Source organism: Nicotiana attenuata, chromosome 11, assembly GCF_001879085.1.
Source record: "Nicotiana attenuata strain UT chromosome 11, NIATTr2, whole genome shotgun sequence".
Classification (NCBI taxonomy): Eukaryota; Viridiplantae; Streptophyta; class Magnoliopsida; order Solanales; family Solanaceae; genus Nicotiana; species Nicotiana attenuata.
Window position 1 is genome coordinate 2,329,025 of NC_031999.1, and position 18,056 is coordinate 2,347,080.

At 38.4% G+C, this 18,056-nt stretch overlaps 1 protein-coding gene across 2 annotated transcripts; it reads left to right on the forward strand.

Annotated features, from left to right (window-relative positions):
* On the forward strand, window positions 9,830-17,238 carry LOC109234034 (probable plastid-lipid-associated protein 10, chloroplastic). 2 transcript variants are annotated; one of them, XM_019399856.1, is made up of 9 exons: window positions 9,830-9,963; window positions 11,375-11,505; window positions 11,672-11,785; window positions 11,857-11,991; window positions 12,437-12,532; window positions 15,189-15,269; window positions 16,368-16,454; window positions 16,698-16,753; window positions 16,837-17,238. In XM_019399856.1, the coding sequence occupies exons 1-9, from the start codon at window positions 9,954-9,956 to the stop codon at window positions 16,952-16,954; spliced, it is 828 nt and encodes a 275-aa protein (XP_019255401.1). In that variant the 5' UTR covers window positions 9,830-9,953; the 3' UTR covers window positions 16,955-17,238. The 2 variants fall into 2 exon arrangements, with proteins under 2 accessions (XP_019255401.1, XP_019255402.1); XM_019399857.1 differs by having other exon boundaries at window positions 11,378-11,505.

Genomic DNA, 18,056 nt, shown 5'->3' on the forward strand with positions numbered 1-18,056 from the left:
ATGTACAGGAGTTGAGAAAGAGGTTTACAAAGATAGAGTTCCAACATGTTCCCAGAGTCCAGAATGAGTTTGCCGATGCATTGGCTACCCTGTCGTCCATGATATAACATCCAGATACGAACTTCATTGATCCTATTCCTGTGAAAATCCATAATCAGCCAGCTTATTGTGCTCACGTCGAAGAAGAAGCAGATGGAAAACCTTGGTTTCATGATATCAAGGAATATTTGGCAAAAGGAGAATATCCCGAGCTAGCAAATGCTACTCAGAAGCACACGCTTCGAAGACTGTCTAACAACTTCTTTCACAGTGGAGGAATCCTGTATAGGAGGACTCCAGATTTGGGATTACTAAGGTGTGTCGACGCAAAAGAAGCATCCAGGCTACTAGATGAAATCCATGCTGGGACCTGCGGACCATATATGAACGGTTTTGTCTTAGCCAAGAAGATACTCCGGGCAGGTTATTTTTGGATGACTATGGAGATGGACTGCATCCAGTATGTCCGAAAATGCCACCGCTGTCAGATACATGCAGACATGATAAGGGTGCCACCAAATGAGCTTAATGCAACATGCTCACCATGGCCTTTCGCCGCCTGGGGAATGGATGTTATTGGACTAATCGAGTCGGCCGCTTCCAACGGGCACAGGTTCATCATAGTAGCAATTGACTATTTCACCAAATGGGTCGAGGGAGCATCTTACAAAGCAGTGACTAAGAAAGTCGTGGCAGACTTCGTCCGTGACCGTATCGTTTGTCGATTCGGGATTCCAGAATCAGTCTTACTGACAATGGCTCCAACCTCAACAATGACTTGATGAAAGCTATGTGTGAAACCTTCAAGATCAAACACAAAAATTCCACAGCTTACAGGCCTCATATGAATGGAGCCGTGGGAGCTGCCAATAAGAATATCAAGAAGATACTAAGGAAGATGATAGAAAGGCATAAACAATGGCATGAGAAGTTATCATTTGCATTATTGGGGTACCGCACCATAGTCCGCACATCAACTGGGGCAACCCCTTACATGCTGGTTTACGGTACAAAAGCGGTCATTCTCGCCGAGGTAGAAATTCCTTCCTTAAGGATCATGCAGGAAGCAGAACTCGACGACACAGAGTGGGTGAAGAGTCGTTACGAGCAATTAGCTCTCATAGATGGGAAAAGAATGAATGTAGTTTGCCATGATCAGCTTTATCAAAATAGAATGTCCAGAGGTTTCAATAAGAGAGTCAAACCAAGACGGTTCACACCGGGGCAGCTCGTGTTAAAGAAGATTTTTCCACATCAAGATGAAGCCAAAGGGAAGTTCTCTCCCAACTGGCAAGGTCCATATATGGTTCACCGGGTTCTAACAGGAGGAGTCCTCATACTTGCAGAAATGGACGGGGAAGTTTGGCCAAAACCAATCAATTCAGATGCAGTCAAACGATACTATGTGCAACCATTTATGATTTTCTTATGTAATTTGAACTACGTCTGACCTGATTCCTGTTTAAGAGGGGATACGTAGGCAGCCTTATGGGTTCGGTCACAATTCAATAAATTTTCCTTTCCCCCCGCAATTGGAAACCGGGGCAGAATTTTGAGGAGGACCCTCAAAATTTCGAAGTAATTTCAGCCGATCATCGCAAGCAGCCGTCAGAAGCAGCAGCCCAGCAAACTGGGGCACAATTTTGAGGGGGGATCCTCAAAATTCCGTAACAAGAGAAGTTGCAATGTCGTGGACCACACCTCAGTCGTTGGTTCATCTAAAGAAAACTATTCTTAACTATGTATTTATGCTATATTTTGCTAAATCATGCATGTCTATCACCAAAATTGCTCTGTTTATCAACGCTACCCCCAATGATACGCACAATATCACCAAAAAAAAAGCCAAGCAGGTCAAGCAAAGTCAGCAGGGACACGAACTAACCTTTCCCCTTTACAAAACTCACGATTTTTCTTTGGATACAGGCACCCAAGTGGCAAAAACCACATATTATCACTCATGCTGTTCAGGAATACAACCCTCGAAATTATCACTCCTATTCACGGTCGCTATCCGCATACAATATCCCCAGCAGCCGCAATATCACAATCGGCTACCAGCCATCAGCTAAGAATTTTTATCATTATTCGCCTTTTATCCATTGCATAAGGCTACTATTCTGCCTTCCGAGGTTAAGCTCTGTCTCCATCCGCATTTCCTGCATTGCATAAGGCTACTATTCTGCCTTCCGAGACTAAGCTCTGTCTCCATCTGTATTTCCTGCATTGCATAAGGCTACTATTCTGCCTTTTGAGGTTATGCTCTACCTCCATCCGCATTTCCTGCATTGCACAAGGCTACTATTCTGCCTTCCGAGACTAAGCTCTGTCTCCATCTGCATTTACTGCATTGCATAAGGCTACTATTCTGCCTTCCGAGACTAAGCTCTGTCTCCATCTGCATCGGCTGAAAGATTGCCATTTTACTTACATTTTTGCATGGCTGAAATATCGCCACTTCATTTAAATCCTGCATCGGCTGAAAGATCGCCGTTTTACTTACATTTTTTGCATGGCTGAAATATCGCCACTTCATTTAAATCCTGCATCGGCTGAAAGATCGCCATTTTACTTATATTTTTGCATGGTTGAAATATCGCCACTTCATTTAAATCCTGCATCGGCTGAAAGATCGCCATTTTACTTACATTTTTGCATGGCTAAAATATCGCCACTTCATTTAAATCCTGCATCGGCTGAAAGATCGCCATTTTACTTCTATTTTTTTTTGCATGGCTGAAATATCGCCGCTTTATTTACGTTTTCACGGGCTGAAAGATCGCCACCTATCACATTGCATGGGCTGAAAGATCGCCAAACTGTCCAAGGGCGTCATTGTTCGGAGGCAACGTCTTCATAGCCCGAGAACGCCATGCCATGGCCTTAGGACCCTTTTTATCTCTTGCATATCATTATTCAAAGGCATCATCGCTCGGAGGCATAATTCTCATAGCCCGAGAGCATCATTTCATAGCCTGCGAATTCTTTATTATATGCTTCATGGCCCAGGACATCATGGTCCGAGGACGTCATCCTAACCATCCAAAGACAGCATTCATAGTACGACGGGAACTTGTATCATGTTTAAATTTATGCACAATATATTTTGTTGGCCCAAGTAAAGGTTAGTTTTGAAGACTGACAAAGGAACTCAGACATGAACCAGGTCCATCCAGTGGTCCATCCCTCAGGTTCACAAAAACGGGCAGAGTCAAGCATGTGGGATGCACGTGAAGGAGATAAGCTTAAATTGGTGTATTTAATATCTCCTGATCGAAAAGGTTGCATAATTGATAAGGAGAAGGAATCCTTAATCAACAAGAACACTATCCAAGATAGGGAAGGAGTTAGAAGTTGAATCAACTAGAACTCTTCCACCAAGGAAGAGTTGCATCAGAACTCTAGTTATTTCTTCATCTACTAACTCTATAAATTGCAGGATGTTCTCACATTAAATTCGTTGCACAAAAACGCAGAAGTTAAGCGTGAATTGGAAGCAAAATAGCAAGGCTTTTTGCAAGCAGTTCGTGTGTGATTCAAGTGTGCAAACCAGAAGCTACATGAACTATATTGAAGAACCAGCTCCATAAAGAGTTTTATATGTCTTTCTTTATTTCTAGTTCAATTGTAGTAGGTGTTTTCATATTGTACCTTTCAGCTTTATCTAGAAGCAATTGTAATAGGTATTTTGAGTATTCAAGTTAGAGTTAACTTGAAGTCGTCGCAGCAGTTAGAGGCTGGTTGCCACAACGGGATTAGAGTTAATCCTTAGGTTTACAAAGAGTTTTGTAAATGCAATTTTGGCTCAGTGATTTTAGTGGATGTTTGGGAAAATCCTACTGAGTAGTAGGTCGTGGTTTTTTCACCTTTTGAGCCAGGTGTTTTCCACGTAAAATCTCTGTGTTCTTTATTTTATGTACTTTTAATTCCGCAAACAGTAGTAATAAGTACACCTAGAAGAATCAGGTCCTTGCAGAAGCAGTTTAAGCGAAAAATTGAGTACCACACAAATCACCCCCCCCCCCTCTTGTGTGGTATTGACGTTTAGAACATCATTTGTGTATTGCTTATCTGCAGGTAAACCAGCGAGCAACGGCCATCTCGGCAGGAGCGATCCCGCTCCGGTTCCCGCAGCCCTATTAGACTCTAACCACCCATTCCCAACCTAAATATCGCGTCCGTTCTTGAAAGATCTCCATCGGCATACTCCGCCGACAGATCCTGAACTACATATGGCCTGATTCCTGTAAGACCAGGGATACGCAGGCAGCTCAGAAACCAGAGCACGGTCAAATTCTTCGAACCATTTCGTTCGGTCAAAATTGGCCATCATGTCTTTACCCGATAACTCTTTCATCCTTCCCGGGTAAAGAGGGGCAACTGTTGATACCCAATTTTTCCCTATGTATTTTTACATGCAAATACTTTCAAAATAGCATATATAAGTATGCCCAAGTGTTTTAGTATTTTTCTAATTTTTAAAGGATTTTTAATCAATTTATTGCCTATTTTTAGCAGTACAAAACCAATAACTATTCCAAAATTTATCACTTTTGGTGAATAGTTTATTTCGTTCTCATATTTATACCAAAATATAACTAGGGTAATTTTTATACATTTTTACAAATTTATTTGGTATTTTAAAGCTAAACTGCATATAATTGCTATTTTAGCCTATTTTAAGAATTAATAGCATTTTATAATTGCAAAATTGATTCCAGTATTTTTAAATTAATATTAAAATATTATTAGTTGACTCAGTACCTTTAATTTGTTTTCAAAATCATTTTACTATTTTTATAAAATAGAAAGGAAAAAACTGGCTATTTAAAACCTGACCCATTTTTATTTCAATTATAGCCAAAATTGGCTCCCCTAATTGACCCAATTTTGAACCCAATATCAGACCAGCCCAATCCCATTTAACCCAACCATTCACCCGTTTTAAATTACCCGACCCAAGCCCTTTTGATTTGGGCCATTGATCTCTGAGATCAACGGCTCCTATCCACCATTCCATAATTAAACCTAAACGACTACCCTAATCCCCCCATTCTCTTCTCTCAGCCGCCTCCAAACACTCTCCTCTCTCAAACTCTCTCGAAGGTTCCTGAAACCCTAATCGTCTTCTACCATTTTCAACCTCAAACTCACCGGAATCCATGGCCTCTCAAGCCATGGATGGCCTACACTCATCTCCCTCTGCTCTTGAATGCTTGGTGTTCGAAGTTTCGAGGTCTGACCTCGATGGTGTCCGTTCAGATCTTCTCCGATTCAAGGTTTTATGGCCTCTCTGGCCTTGCTCCGGCGTATCCAAGCCTTATGAGCCTATGTCGGACTTATCCGACTCAGATCGGACCTTTTCCAAGCCTTTCTGATTCTAGGGTTCCTCCGAAACCCTAGCTATTCGACGTTTTCTCTGATTTGTTTTCTTAAATTTGTTCTATATATGTGCTCTACTTGAGTTCTTAAACGTTTTCCCTAATTTTTCTTTCAAAAAATTACTTCTCTTCGATTTAGGGTTTCTGAAAAGTTCAAAATATTTCCCCGACTTTTCTTTTCCTTTTCTTTGTGTGTATTTGTCATGCATGTGCTTCTACTGCTTCTTATGTTTTCTACTGTACATGTCTTCTGTGCCTTGCTTTTCTACTGTGTTTCTACACCCTGCTCGCATGTTCATCCTGCTGTGTTTTTCCTATATGTCTTGTTGATATACTTTTCTGGTATTTTGTGTTCTCCTACTGTATGTATCTCCTACTGAGTTCTTAAGTTCTTTGATTGCCTTTTACTGGACCTTGTTTGAGTTCTCTTTAAATGTGTTTCTTCTACTGTTTCCTTAAGTGTTATACTACCTCTTTTCTCTTCTGAACTTGTTTAAGTCCCAGGTTTTTTTCTTAAACATGTTCCTTCTACCCTCATTATGCTTCAAATCAGTTTCTTCACTCTGTTGTTTCAAACTTGCTATTGCATCTGCTTGTTTTCTCATAAGTCTCTGAAAGAGACCTCTGAGCCTGTTTCAATTATTTGTCTCCTCGTCTCTGTATCTGATTCGAGTTGGAAACCCTAGGATTTGGGGGTTTTGGCGAGTTTTGATCTTGTGTTTGGACTAGGTTTCTATTTTGGAACCCTGGACTCTCTCAGACTCATTCTGAGTCTATGAACTGAGCTTGAACTTCTTTGTTTATGACTCTGAACTTTTTCTATGCAAGACTCTTCTGCTGATTAGCATGATAGTTCTTCGTGCTTAAGCATGGCTGTATGTTTTTATATGTGTGATGAATTCTTTCTTCTGAAAAGGTTTTCCAACTTATGATTGATTGAGAATCCTTTTTTTAAGGTTTGATTGATTGTTACTGATTTTCCTTAAGTAAAGCTCACCTTTTCTGACTGGATTCATCCATACCAAATTCAGACCTTGTGATTTACTAGCTGTTAATTAATTTCCTTTCCTTATTTGCACAAACCGTGTGCTACCGGACTTTTTCCTTATATAAATCTCTGTGTATTTACCCTTCTTGTACTGCTTTGAAAAAGGTTTTGATCAATCTCTTTCCTTAATTATTTTACCCGTTTGAAATCAGAATCCCTTAACTAAAGGGAAACTTGTGTAATTGATTGACAACTGATTTTTTAAATTATTCTCCTACCTTATTCTGCTTACCTTCTACACTATAAAAAGGGCACGACTCCTTTCTCACCAAAAACTGGGAATTCGACACTTTTCAGACACTTTCAGTTACATAACTCTCAGTTCAACACTTTTACACATATAATCTCGTAGCTCTCTTCTAAAATCTTCTGACTATTTGCTTGCAATTTGGCTTTACAAGACTACTGCTTTCTTTCTTGTTTCCCTGAAACTGGTATGTTCTAGTTTAGTTTTCAGCCTCATCCCAATGTGTTTATTTTACAGCTTCTGCAATCCTGTCTACTTTGTTGTCCATGCTCAGTGTTAAATATGTATGTTGTTTTCTTTGCATATGTTTCTACTGTGAATCCCTGCACCCCTGTCCCCTTCTATGTGTTTGAGTTGAAGTTCAGAACATGGCAACATCCAAATTGTTGCTCATGTCTCGACTTGATCCCTTAGGGGATCCTAACTCCCAAACAATGTGGCTAACAGGCTGGTTGGGGTGTGCCAGCACTTCTCATTGCTAGGTATGACCACCAGCCTATCTTTGCTTTTCCCCAGAATCCCTTTCTCTGCACTTACACTCATTCCTAGTTTCTAAGTTCTGCCCCCCTCCTGTGAGCCTTGCCTTGGGACCTTGAGCTCCCTCTGAACTTGGACACTTGAGGGCTGGCTCTTCCACACTGCACTATGACTCAATCTTGCAATGTATTTGGGTGTGAGCACTGCCCGGGGTCCATGAGGCTCTTAGGAAACTCTGACACACCCCAAATGAGAAAGGCTTTGGATTTTGATCTTGCCAGTTGGTTTACTTCATGCTTCAGGCAGGAAACCTGAATCAGGCTCTCCTTGGTTGTAAAATTTTAGTTTCTCTGATGTAATTTTACCTTTTATTATTTATTCTGGGCTGTAATAACTTGCAATAACTATTGGGGCTGTTAGTGAAAAGGGGAGGGTATATCTTGCATGTAAAAGGGGTAGATATCATGTTCATAGGAGATTATTATACTTCTGCACTCATGCCCTGCTTTCAACTTTCGATTCTGCATTCTATATAGAAACCATGTCTATAGGATTCTGCATTTTCACATAGAAACCATGTCTATAGGTCCTGCATTTCATATAGAGATCATGTCTGTAGGTTCTGCATCTCATATAGAAACTATGTCTATAGGTTCTGCACTTCTGCATTATGTAAAGACCGTGTCTATAAGTCATCTCTGAAATGTTGCATATCATATAGATAATATGCCTATAGGGCTTCCTGAATTTTGCATCTGCATCTATCACTAGGCAAACCTGTTTATAGGATCTTAAACTAAACAACATTTAGATACCATGCCTATAAGACTTCTGCGCTCTTGTTTCGAGTGTAAAAAAAATGTTTTAAAATCAATAACGCCTAGAAAGCATGCCTATAGAAACTATCAACTAAGTCTAAACAATCAATAGTAACAATAACGACCGCAGAATTTATACTCCTGTAATTGACAACTTCTCTTCCTAAATCAGTGAACCTCTTTTCTGAAACTGATGGATATCATGCCTATAGGTTTTCGTCTAACACTTAGGCAAGCCATAGGATAACTTATAAATTGAATCAGATTTTTATTAACTACAACCAGCAGGCAGGCCTGATTTGCGCTTCTTATCTGAAATATGTAATAGATCAGTCCGCCACAACTTTTAAGTTTAAACAGACCCTAATCAGTACGTGTAAAGACATGCTAAACTATATGCTTCTCTTTGTTTTTTAGGAGGTTTGTTTAAGCCTTTCTATCTGTTATGTGCTTCTCCCCCATATTTGTTACGTATGTGTTTTGATTGTCGCCTTAGAATTTTGTCCTTTGAAACTATAAAACCTCACATCCCTTCCCTTTAGGATTAGTAGTCCCAAATACCTCCGGGGCTGATAGGATTGGGGCGGGTAGTAGCATGCAATAAGAAAACGAGACCATTCCGCGTTTAATACCTTAACAGGGTGGGAAAGGGTAGATATGGATATAATGACCACACGATAACCACATGTATAAACGGTTACCGGGTGTTATGTGGGGTGATCCATATTATTTATAAACCTAGGACCCCCCTCCCTTTACTTGTTTATTTTTTAAAACTGTTTTTTTTTTCTCAAACTTCAGCTTCTTTAACCCTTTTTTTTACTTCAATTATTTGCAGTAATTATGTGAAAACCCCCTTTCCTTTACTTGTTTATTTTCAGAATTTCAAAAAAAACTGCTTTCTTCCCAAACTTCAACTTCTTTAACTTCTTTCAATTGCTTGCAGCCATTATGTGAAAACCTCCTCGTATTTGTAATTCTTGCTTGGCTACTTGTTGTTTGCACTTAAAGTCAATTATAGCATGGCCGGGAACCACACTAGTGGATCTCCAGGGGTGCCTAACACCTTCCCCTCGAGATAATTTCAAGCGCTTACCCATTATCTGGTTTTCTAAATCAAATTTCTTCTTAGTGTCCTAATGCACTTAATCATTAGGTGGCGACTCTTCAATTCAAACCCAATTCCCAAAAGGAAACGAGTTGTCCGCCCAAATATCATAAACCGGATTTTGCGAGAAAAAGGGGGCATCGACATAGCATAAAATACAATCACTATTAAACCTAAAATTAACACATTACATTAGATACTATTTTGGCTAAAACTCCTAGAATTAATCAGTCATCCGAGAGTAATACATCATGAATAAACTAAAAAAAACTTAGTACAAACCATAAGTTAATATAGTTAGACATACCTCTAAGAATTAAATATGGGGTTTTAACATATAGGACAATATACTTCAGGGGGTTTTGGGGATACCAGATAGTTTAAGTAGGTAACTAACAAAAAAGTTATAGTTTAGGAGGATTTTAGGCTGAGTTAAATAGCCACGTGTAGTGCCACATGACACGTTTTTTAGATGATTAGGAGCGTGTACTAGACACACTTCTAACAATATAAAATTTTAATATGAAGGACAATATAGTTAAGGGTGATTTTGGAAAAATCCAATAGTTTAAGTGGTAAACTAAAGAAAACGTAATAGTTTAGGGGGTCTAGGGTATTAACTCAATATAAAAAGATAATTGATAACTATGAAGGGGCATAAATGTGATTTCACATTTTGGATGAGACCACCATCAACCAGGCACTTTGCTGCAGAAAACTTCCACTATTTCTTTGGCTCTACATATTGAATATTTAGTTCTAACTTAAGCATTCTGAGAATCTCAACTTTCTGGGTAATCCTTCATGCCTCATTTGATATTTTAATCGCTACCAAATGATTTCAGGTAATTTTTTAAATTTTCTTTTTATAATTCCATATACTTTATTACAAACTTGCTATTTGCTCTCTTCCATTTCGAAGATTTAAGTAATGTATCGAGATTTTTCTGCTGCAACTTCTAGTGATAGTAGCTGTGACAACATTTCAGTGTGGAAATGTGTCAAGTGCGTAGAATGATACACAAAACTCGTAAGAAATTTATCGTTTGGTGATGTAGTGGAATTATTAATCCCAGTGTAAATTTTTATATAAGATGATATAGTGTTTTGTTGCTCCCATAAGGAAAAATAATTGCCGCATAACTCTAATGCAGCATTTGGTTTGCGGTATTAAATAAAAACCGCATTAAGTTATGCTAGAATCTATCGTGCTGGATAGAATGTGGAATTAGAATACATGTATTAGCAATGGGGGATTCTTTAAAGAAAAAAATCCCTTCTAAAGAAAGTAATCACATAACAATCTCTTCATTATCAATCACTGCACAACAATCTCTTCATTGTCAGACACTGCACAACAATCTCTTCAAGACAAATATAGGGTTTGGACCAAAGCTACTCTGTTCGCCGAACCCGTAGCCAGAACAGTGGCTCCGCCCTGTTCATTGTTAATCACTGCATAAACAATACCTGCATAATGTACTTGTATCTGGTCCATGTCATATAGGACCATAATGTTAGTAATGCCTTTGTATATTAACACTAAATGACTTAAAGCATAAAAATTGGATTTATGTTCTTGTTGTATGCACTGATATCAATAGTTTGTCATGAGTGTCTTTATCTTTACAAAGCTCAGTGTATATAACTGTGATGCATTCACTTTTTTCCTGCTACCGTAAGCTGGTAGTAAATTCCGGTAAACTCAAAGAAGTTCAGTCAAACAATTTTAAGGTGATCCTGAAATGCAGGTAGAATAAGTTCTTTGGAACGAGCTTTCCACACAAGTTTGATTCTTGGGAGCACACAATCATATTTGCAAATCATTCAAAGTGCAATTAGAGCTGACTTTGTTAATTCATTTAACAATGTTTGTGGGACTAAACAATAGGCATAACAGTCTATACTCCTTTTATAAACTGATTCTTGGAAGAAACATATTGATATTATTGGGATGTGAAGCAAAACTGTGAACTCACTGGTTGATGTATTGCACAGTAGCATGATCTCCATTACTTTGAAGATAGACAACAATTGCTTACAGAAAAGAATCTCCCCAAACAAATTGCAATTGTAGTCTGAATTGTGGACTGCGGATGATAAACCCCTCGCTCAAGCTCTTAAATCCTATAAATGACTCTTTTGTTGATTTAGGCATCATTCCTTTGCCCATATAAGCCCTTTCCTTGTAATATTGAAGGTTTATTCAACACAATAAGTGATATGGATCTAAATGCTACTATTCCTACTTGCCAGCAGGTTTCAGTTCTGCCATATGCACGAGACCTATTGTCTCCTTTTCAAACACCATAAGAGGAGTGCACAACCATGGAAGAGTTGCATGTTTGGCCACCTCCATGTCATCTACCTCCATGACTGCGACAAGAGTATGTCCAATATTTCACTGTTTTCGTATCCCATGTTCTCATTTTCCTCTCTGTTTGTGTTGAACATCTCCTGTTCTAGGTTCTTTGTTTTTAACACGAGAACAATTTTAAGATATTGCCTTGTGTTGTTCACAGCACTTCTTACATCCAATTTGGATTTGCTCAGGATGCTGAGAATGAACTGGAAAGCCAAAAATACGAATTGCTTAAAATCATCCAAGATACTCAACGAGGACTGGTGACAACTGCTGATCAACGATCCATCATTGAGGAGGCTATGGTCTGCTGCTTGTGTTTAAAATAATGTTCCACTTTATCCTAGCGTATTGACTAGATTTGAGATATCATCAGGTAGTGGTTGAAAGTTTTGATGCTGGCAAAGAAATTGACTTGAGTAAGTTGGACGGAACATGGCGGTTGCAGTATACATCTGCATCGGACGTGGTCATTCTTTTTGAATCTGCTGCTAGGCTTCCGTTCTTTCAGGTTCAATTTGGTGTATACTAGATTAATAATCAACTTCTAATGCAGTAGTAGGTTAACTGAACAATATAGTATGCAAATTGACCTCGTATTTTAGTAGTTCAAATAAACTTCTAATCAGTAATAAGGTCTAACTTTTCAATTCACAGATCTATGAACTTCGAAAAGAAAAACAGCTTTATTTCCTCAAACCTTTCTTGACTATTTTCATTCATGTGTTACTGAAATCAAATATTTGTAGTATATTTTATCATGTCTGTACCACTACCATCTAATAATATTACAACATGAACAAGAAACAAAGAGAACAAAATACTCTATTTTCTTTTCAATGAAAAGTCTAAAGTTCCTCAACCTGCAGTGCATGCCAGATTTGTCAACTCCTATCATTTCATTTACTAGTTACATGCATACTCCGCTGAACTGATCTTTCTGGGTTATGTAATAGGTGGGTCAAATTTTCCAGAAATTTGAGTGCAAGAGTGAATCCCGTGGAGGACTAGTACGCAATGTCATCAAATGGAGTGTTCCACGCTTATTAGAGGTGCAATACTGCCTTCTTACCCATTACTTGCTTGCTGGTGTAAAGTTCTTTTTTTTAATTGCCTTCTCTCTTTAGGATTATAAACAGAACTAATCCTACTTGGTATGAAATTCCAGCATCGTTAATTGATATATATTATAAACAGATATTGACATTTGGACACACCTTTTCAGAGTGGCAACTTCAGTATAGTAGAACTGATGTTAACTCAGCATTTTCTCTGCTCCTATGCTAATTTTTCCAGCTCTTCTTTACTGCCCACCTCTCTTTTCATGATACCCTATCCTACAGTAATTCTTCAGGTGCTTCAGAATAGTTATACCTGTACAAACTCCTTATGCTCGAGTTCAGAGTTATGCATTGTGCTTCTCCTTGTAGAATTTTGACAGCATCATTTACTTTTATAAACTTCAACTCTATGAGCATAAAACAACTAGCAATGAGGTCCTTGCTGAAGCATGGAAGATTGGAAGGGAATTTGACAAAATAGTATGTAGGGATGCCTCTTGCAGAAATGCAGGGTAAGGCTGCGTACAATAAACCCGGCCCTTCATAGCAGGAGCTTAGTGCATCGGGCTTCCCTTTTAGTAAGAAGGGATGAAGTGAAGTGCCAGAAGGCACATCTACGTAGTTGCTTCCATTTAAAAAATTGAGAAGGGAAGTAGTTAAATGCTCATGGATTCTTGAAATAAAAGCACTTCAAAAAGGAAACCAAAAAATTATTCTTTTGTTAACGATGGTGTCTGGTTCAGTTTGAGCACGTTGACTAATCCACCTGATATGTGCTACCTCTCACCACTACATGTATGGGATAATTCTTCCTAGGAAGGAGTAGACAAAAGATTCATCTGATGTTCCCTCTGCTCGAATTTCAACTTTGGTTTCAAGGGCTTTACTTCATCTCTTCAACCACTATTTTGTCTGACACGTAGTGGGTAATATCTAAATTTAAACCTGTTGGGACTACTCTTTTGATGTCCTCATGGCAACTGTAGTCGTACCATGTTAAACTTCTCTCAATCTGCAGATATATTTTGCATACGTTATAAAACATTTCTAGTGGCTGATAAATCCAGAATCACTCCACTCCTTTAGTTAAGTGAAAAGAAAGCATGTGAATGATGTTCTTAGAATCCAATAAGATTTGGATTCCAAGCATCTTCTATTTGTACTCTCGTATATTATCAGTCTACTTTGCTTAGAAATGACTGCCGCTTGCTTGTTAACTGTGATGTGTCTTCCTCTGAATGCATCCCATAAGAAAAGGGTAGGTGTAAATCAGAAATGGAGCGGGATGGATGAAATGGAGGCTCGCATCCGGTGTTCTATTTGATAGGAATGTGCCGCCAAGACTTAAGAGTAAATTTTACAGAGTGGTAGTTCGACCAGGCACCAACTATGCTGTATGGGGCTAAGTGTTGGCAAGTCAAGAACTCCCATGTGTAGAAAATGAAAGTAACAGAAATGAGGATATTGAGATGGAGGAGTAGGTGTACCAGGAGAGATAAGATAAGTAATGAAGTTATTCGGGACAAAGTGAGAGTGGCCTCCGTGGAGGACACGATGCAGGAGTCGAGGCTGAGATAGGTCGGGTATGTTATGAGGAGAAGCATTGATGCTCCTGTTAGGAGGTGTGAGAGGTTAGCGATGACGGGTTTGAGAAGAGGTCGAGGTAGGCCAAAGAAGTACTGGGGAGAGGTGATTAGATGTTGCTTTAGCTTAATAAGGGCATGACCTCTGATAGGAAAGTGTGGAGGTCGAGGATTAGGGTAGAAGGTTAGTAGGTAGCTGAAAGTTTCTTCATATTCTTTGATCTATATTACGTCATGTTGTGTGGTTCGCTTCAGTTATCGTATTTCCCTGTTGTTACTATTTGGTTTACTAATTCTTTTCTCCCTCTTTTTGTTCTCTCTCCCTTTTCTTTCTTTTTTTTCTCTGAGCCGAGGGGGGTCTATTAGAAATAGACTTTCTACCTTCACTAGGTAGGGATAAGGTCTGCGTACACACTATCCTCCAGACCCCATCTGTGGAAATATACTGGGTTTGTTATTGTTGTTGTTGTCACCCCCTCTATTACCCTTCTGTTCTGCTTATTCTCTACTTTTTCTTATAAGGATTCTGCTTATTCCCAATCTAGTTATCTTATTTTACGAGCGTAACTTCAGCGTTTCATGAAATCCTATCTGCATGGACTATTGTATCCCATAAAAAAGAGCAGAGTGCCTTTAATTTCCTATCAGTGCTTTCACTTCTAAGTGTTGAAATCAGAACTACCTGAACTAAGCTTCAAAGTGTCGCATTTCTAACCTTTAAAACCTTCACTGGTTGATACCAAAGTTTGTAAGAAATTCTCCAAAAGAATCCATGCCATAGTCTATGTCTCTCTCCTGGAATGTACAGGTAGCTTAATGAATACTGAGTGTCTTACAATCCATTTTGGAATGGAGTGGTATATTTACTCTTCTTCTTGTTTGTCATTTTATCTTTGTGTTTGTTTGTAAAACTGTTCAACTTATGACCTTTAATATACACTAGAAGAATGGGAGGTTGACAGGAGTAATAGAGAGAGAGGAAAGGGTAGATTGCATACTAAGAAGGAAAAGGATAAGGCATGTTTAATTCAAATGATTTGATAATGATCTTCTTATACCTACAGGAGAATGAAGGTGCTACGCTAATAGTTTCTGCCAGATTTTCTTGCGTTTCAGCTCGTAACATTTACCTCAAGTTTGAGGAGGTAATTTTTCTGATTACTACTCAAGTATACTATTTATCTTGGCTTTTTATGGCTGTGTCCTCATCATTCTCCTTAAAATATTCTACCTAATCATTGGTTCCGGTGCTCGAGCAGAAGTCTATGTCGTGTCCTTCTGAAGTAGTGTTTTGGGACTCCATATATTGCAGGCCATGTCAGTAATAGACATCAATGGCTTCGCTGCAAATTTGTCGGGCTTTTATGTCCTGTCTTGTGCTTCGGTCTCCTTAGTAGTTAAATTAACTACTTTGTGCTGCTTTACTTTTACTTAGTTTCTGATGCTTTCTGATTGGAAAGATGAATTTTCTTTTTGAAATTCTACATGGATAATGATTATCAAATTCTGTCCAGTGTCTATGCGAGTGTTCTTTGCCTCTTCTGCTTTTTTCCCCTTTAAACTGTGTTTCTCAGAAAACTTTTCATCCTCCTCAAGTTGACATGATCAGTAACATATGAAGTTAAGAAGTCTTCCAGTTGTACTCTAAGAGAAGCTTAATGTTAGAAATACTGTCCTTTAGTGATGAGAAAATAGATACATAATCAAATATTGAGAATCCAGAGTCAACACCGTCCAGTACTGGTTTTGAAAGTAAAACACACTCATGATCCACAACTCATATTCTGTTCAACCTGTTGCACTAAAGTTATCTGGGTTAGATTTAGTCATACATCTTCATCTGAGCTGAGATAGAAATTCTATAACAGGGTGGTTATGTCTTCTACATCTTTTACTGGTTCCTGATAGTCAAATTGAACTTCCACAGGCCAAAGTGAACTAGTCTATTTACCTGACTGTTCAAATAGTCGAATGGTGTCTGCATCATTATGATAATGTGCCAAAGTCGCACTTCATCTTCATGTGTTATCTTCTTTTTTAGGTTCTGCATTCAGTGTTCACTGATTCCTCAAAAGGTGCGTCTTGGTACATACAGATGACCTGAAGCTTGATGAGATGGCAAATAAACCCGGAAAACATACTTTGTTATAGATGTCACCTACTTGTTCTCAGCGTTGGAAGCCTGACGCCTACTTTAAGTATCTTCTTTAGTATCACGTATGCATTTTTCTTCTTCTTTTCAGATAGGTCTTCAAAATATTAACATCAGTGAAGATCTGCAAGCTGTAATAGCTCCAGCAATTCTGCCAAGGTCATTTTTAAGTTTACAGGTAGTTATGCTGTGGTGTTGAGATATTCTTTAATTTTCTGTATATTTACGCAATAGGTGTGTAGAATTATTTGAGCCCCTCTTCCCTCATGGAGGGTCCAGGTACAATTAAAGGGATAAAATAAAAGAGACTGAGTTCGTGATCTAGTAGATTAAAACTAGCGCAGCAAGATTTTGTGACTGGAAAATACATATCTCTAGATCATGTAAATATATGTCCAAAGTGATTTTTCTTGGTTTGCAGATACTGCAGTTTATTAGGAGTTTCAAAGCTCAAGTTCCAGTTACCAGCCCAGAGAGGTATTAACTTGATGTAACCGTAATCACAGTTGAGTTTTTACTGGTCTGTCTATTGTATTCACGTGAACATGGACCATGTGCAGGCGATCTGTAGGGGGCCTATATTACCTTTCTTATCTTGATAACAATATGCTCTTAGGCCGCGCTGTTGGAGGTGGTGGAGTATTTGTATTCACTAGGACACAAGCTCTTACCTTCTAACCAGCCAGTTCAGATACGCGGTCTATCCCATCCTTTGTGAAAAAGAAATTTGTCTAAGCAAGGAAACAACACATATACCAGTTTCTTTGCAGCCATAGGAGCTAATATAGCCTGGTCCTACATGTAAATTTTAAGGCTTCTAAAGCTAAGTGGCTCGGAATTGCAGATTTATGCGAATGTATACATATAAATTGATTGTGGATGAGATTTAAAAGAATATGTGCAGTGATTTCAGTGACCTAAATCTAGGTCACGGCTGGCACTAATGGATTCATTCTGCTAAATCAACCATCTCAATTTATTCTTAAATGAACTGTTCTATCACATTCACTTAATTAACTATTTGATTCATAAACCAGAAAGAAAGTGCACAACATGCTATATGTTTGGATCTTTTGAAATACTTATCTAATATGAAACTTTACACAATATTTACGAATACTAAACTATAACTTCAATATATGTTTGTTTGACCAAAAAATATAGATCTTGGTTCAACTAATTAATTTTATACAAATGAGGGTTAATCTTACTTAATAATAATGTCCCAAAGACTAGTTAATAATAATCAATATTTAAGAACCCAAACAGAAATAATGTAACATTAAATAGTGATGAATAACAATAAATAACATTTATGTAAATAAATGCAAATGAGTCACCCGTGAAAGGATGAAATCGATGAATATTCTTTCTGACAATCATGAATGATGGATAAGCCTTTGAGTGTCCGAGATATTCTTGGATCCAGTAGAAAAGTATAGGCAAGAATCTCAGTAAAAGGGTTATTTTTGTGTGCTTGTGTCGAGACCAGATTCTCTCTATAAAGTCAAAGTACATTCTACAAATGAATATCTCATGTCCCCGATCATTGTGTCTCTTTCTATTTATAGGGAACTTATTCCTAGAAACCCTAGTGCAGAGAATATTCACATAATGTCCTATCTTGAAACTAGCCTTTATAACTCTGTCAAGGGTAGTCGACCTCGACTTCGATCCTTGATGACTCCTCGACCTCAGTTCTTACTGACTGTTCGACCACAACCTTCCTTGTTCCTTAAACCACTTCGACACATGGCGGCTTGGGAATATTTTACTAATA

What these genes read in the sequence shown, in the direction of transcription:
- LOC109234034 (XM_019399856.1), top strand. An exon ending in CCTCCATGACTGCGACAAGA is followed by an intron (nt 11,506 to 11,671) that starts GTATGTCCAATA and finishes GGATTTGCTCAG; the next exon opens with GATGCTGAGAATGAACTGGA. An exon ending in TTTACCTCAAGTTTGAGGAG is followed by an intron (nt 15,270 to 16,367) that starts GTAATTTTTCTG and finishes TCTTCTTTTCAG; the next exon opens with ATAGGTCTTCAAAATATTAA.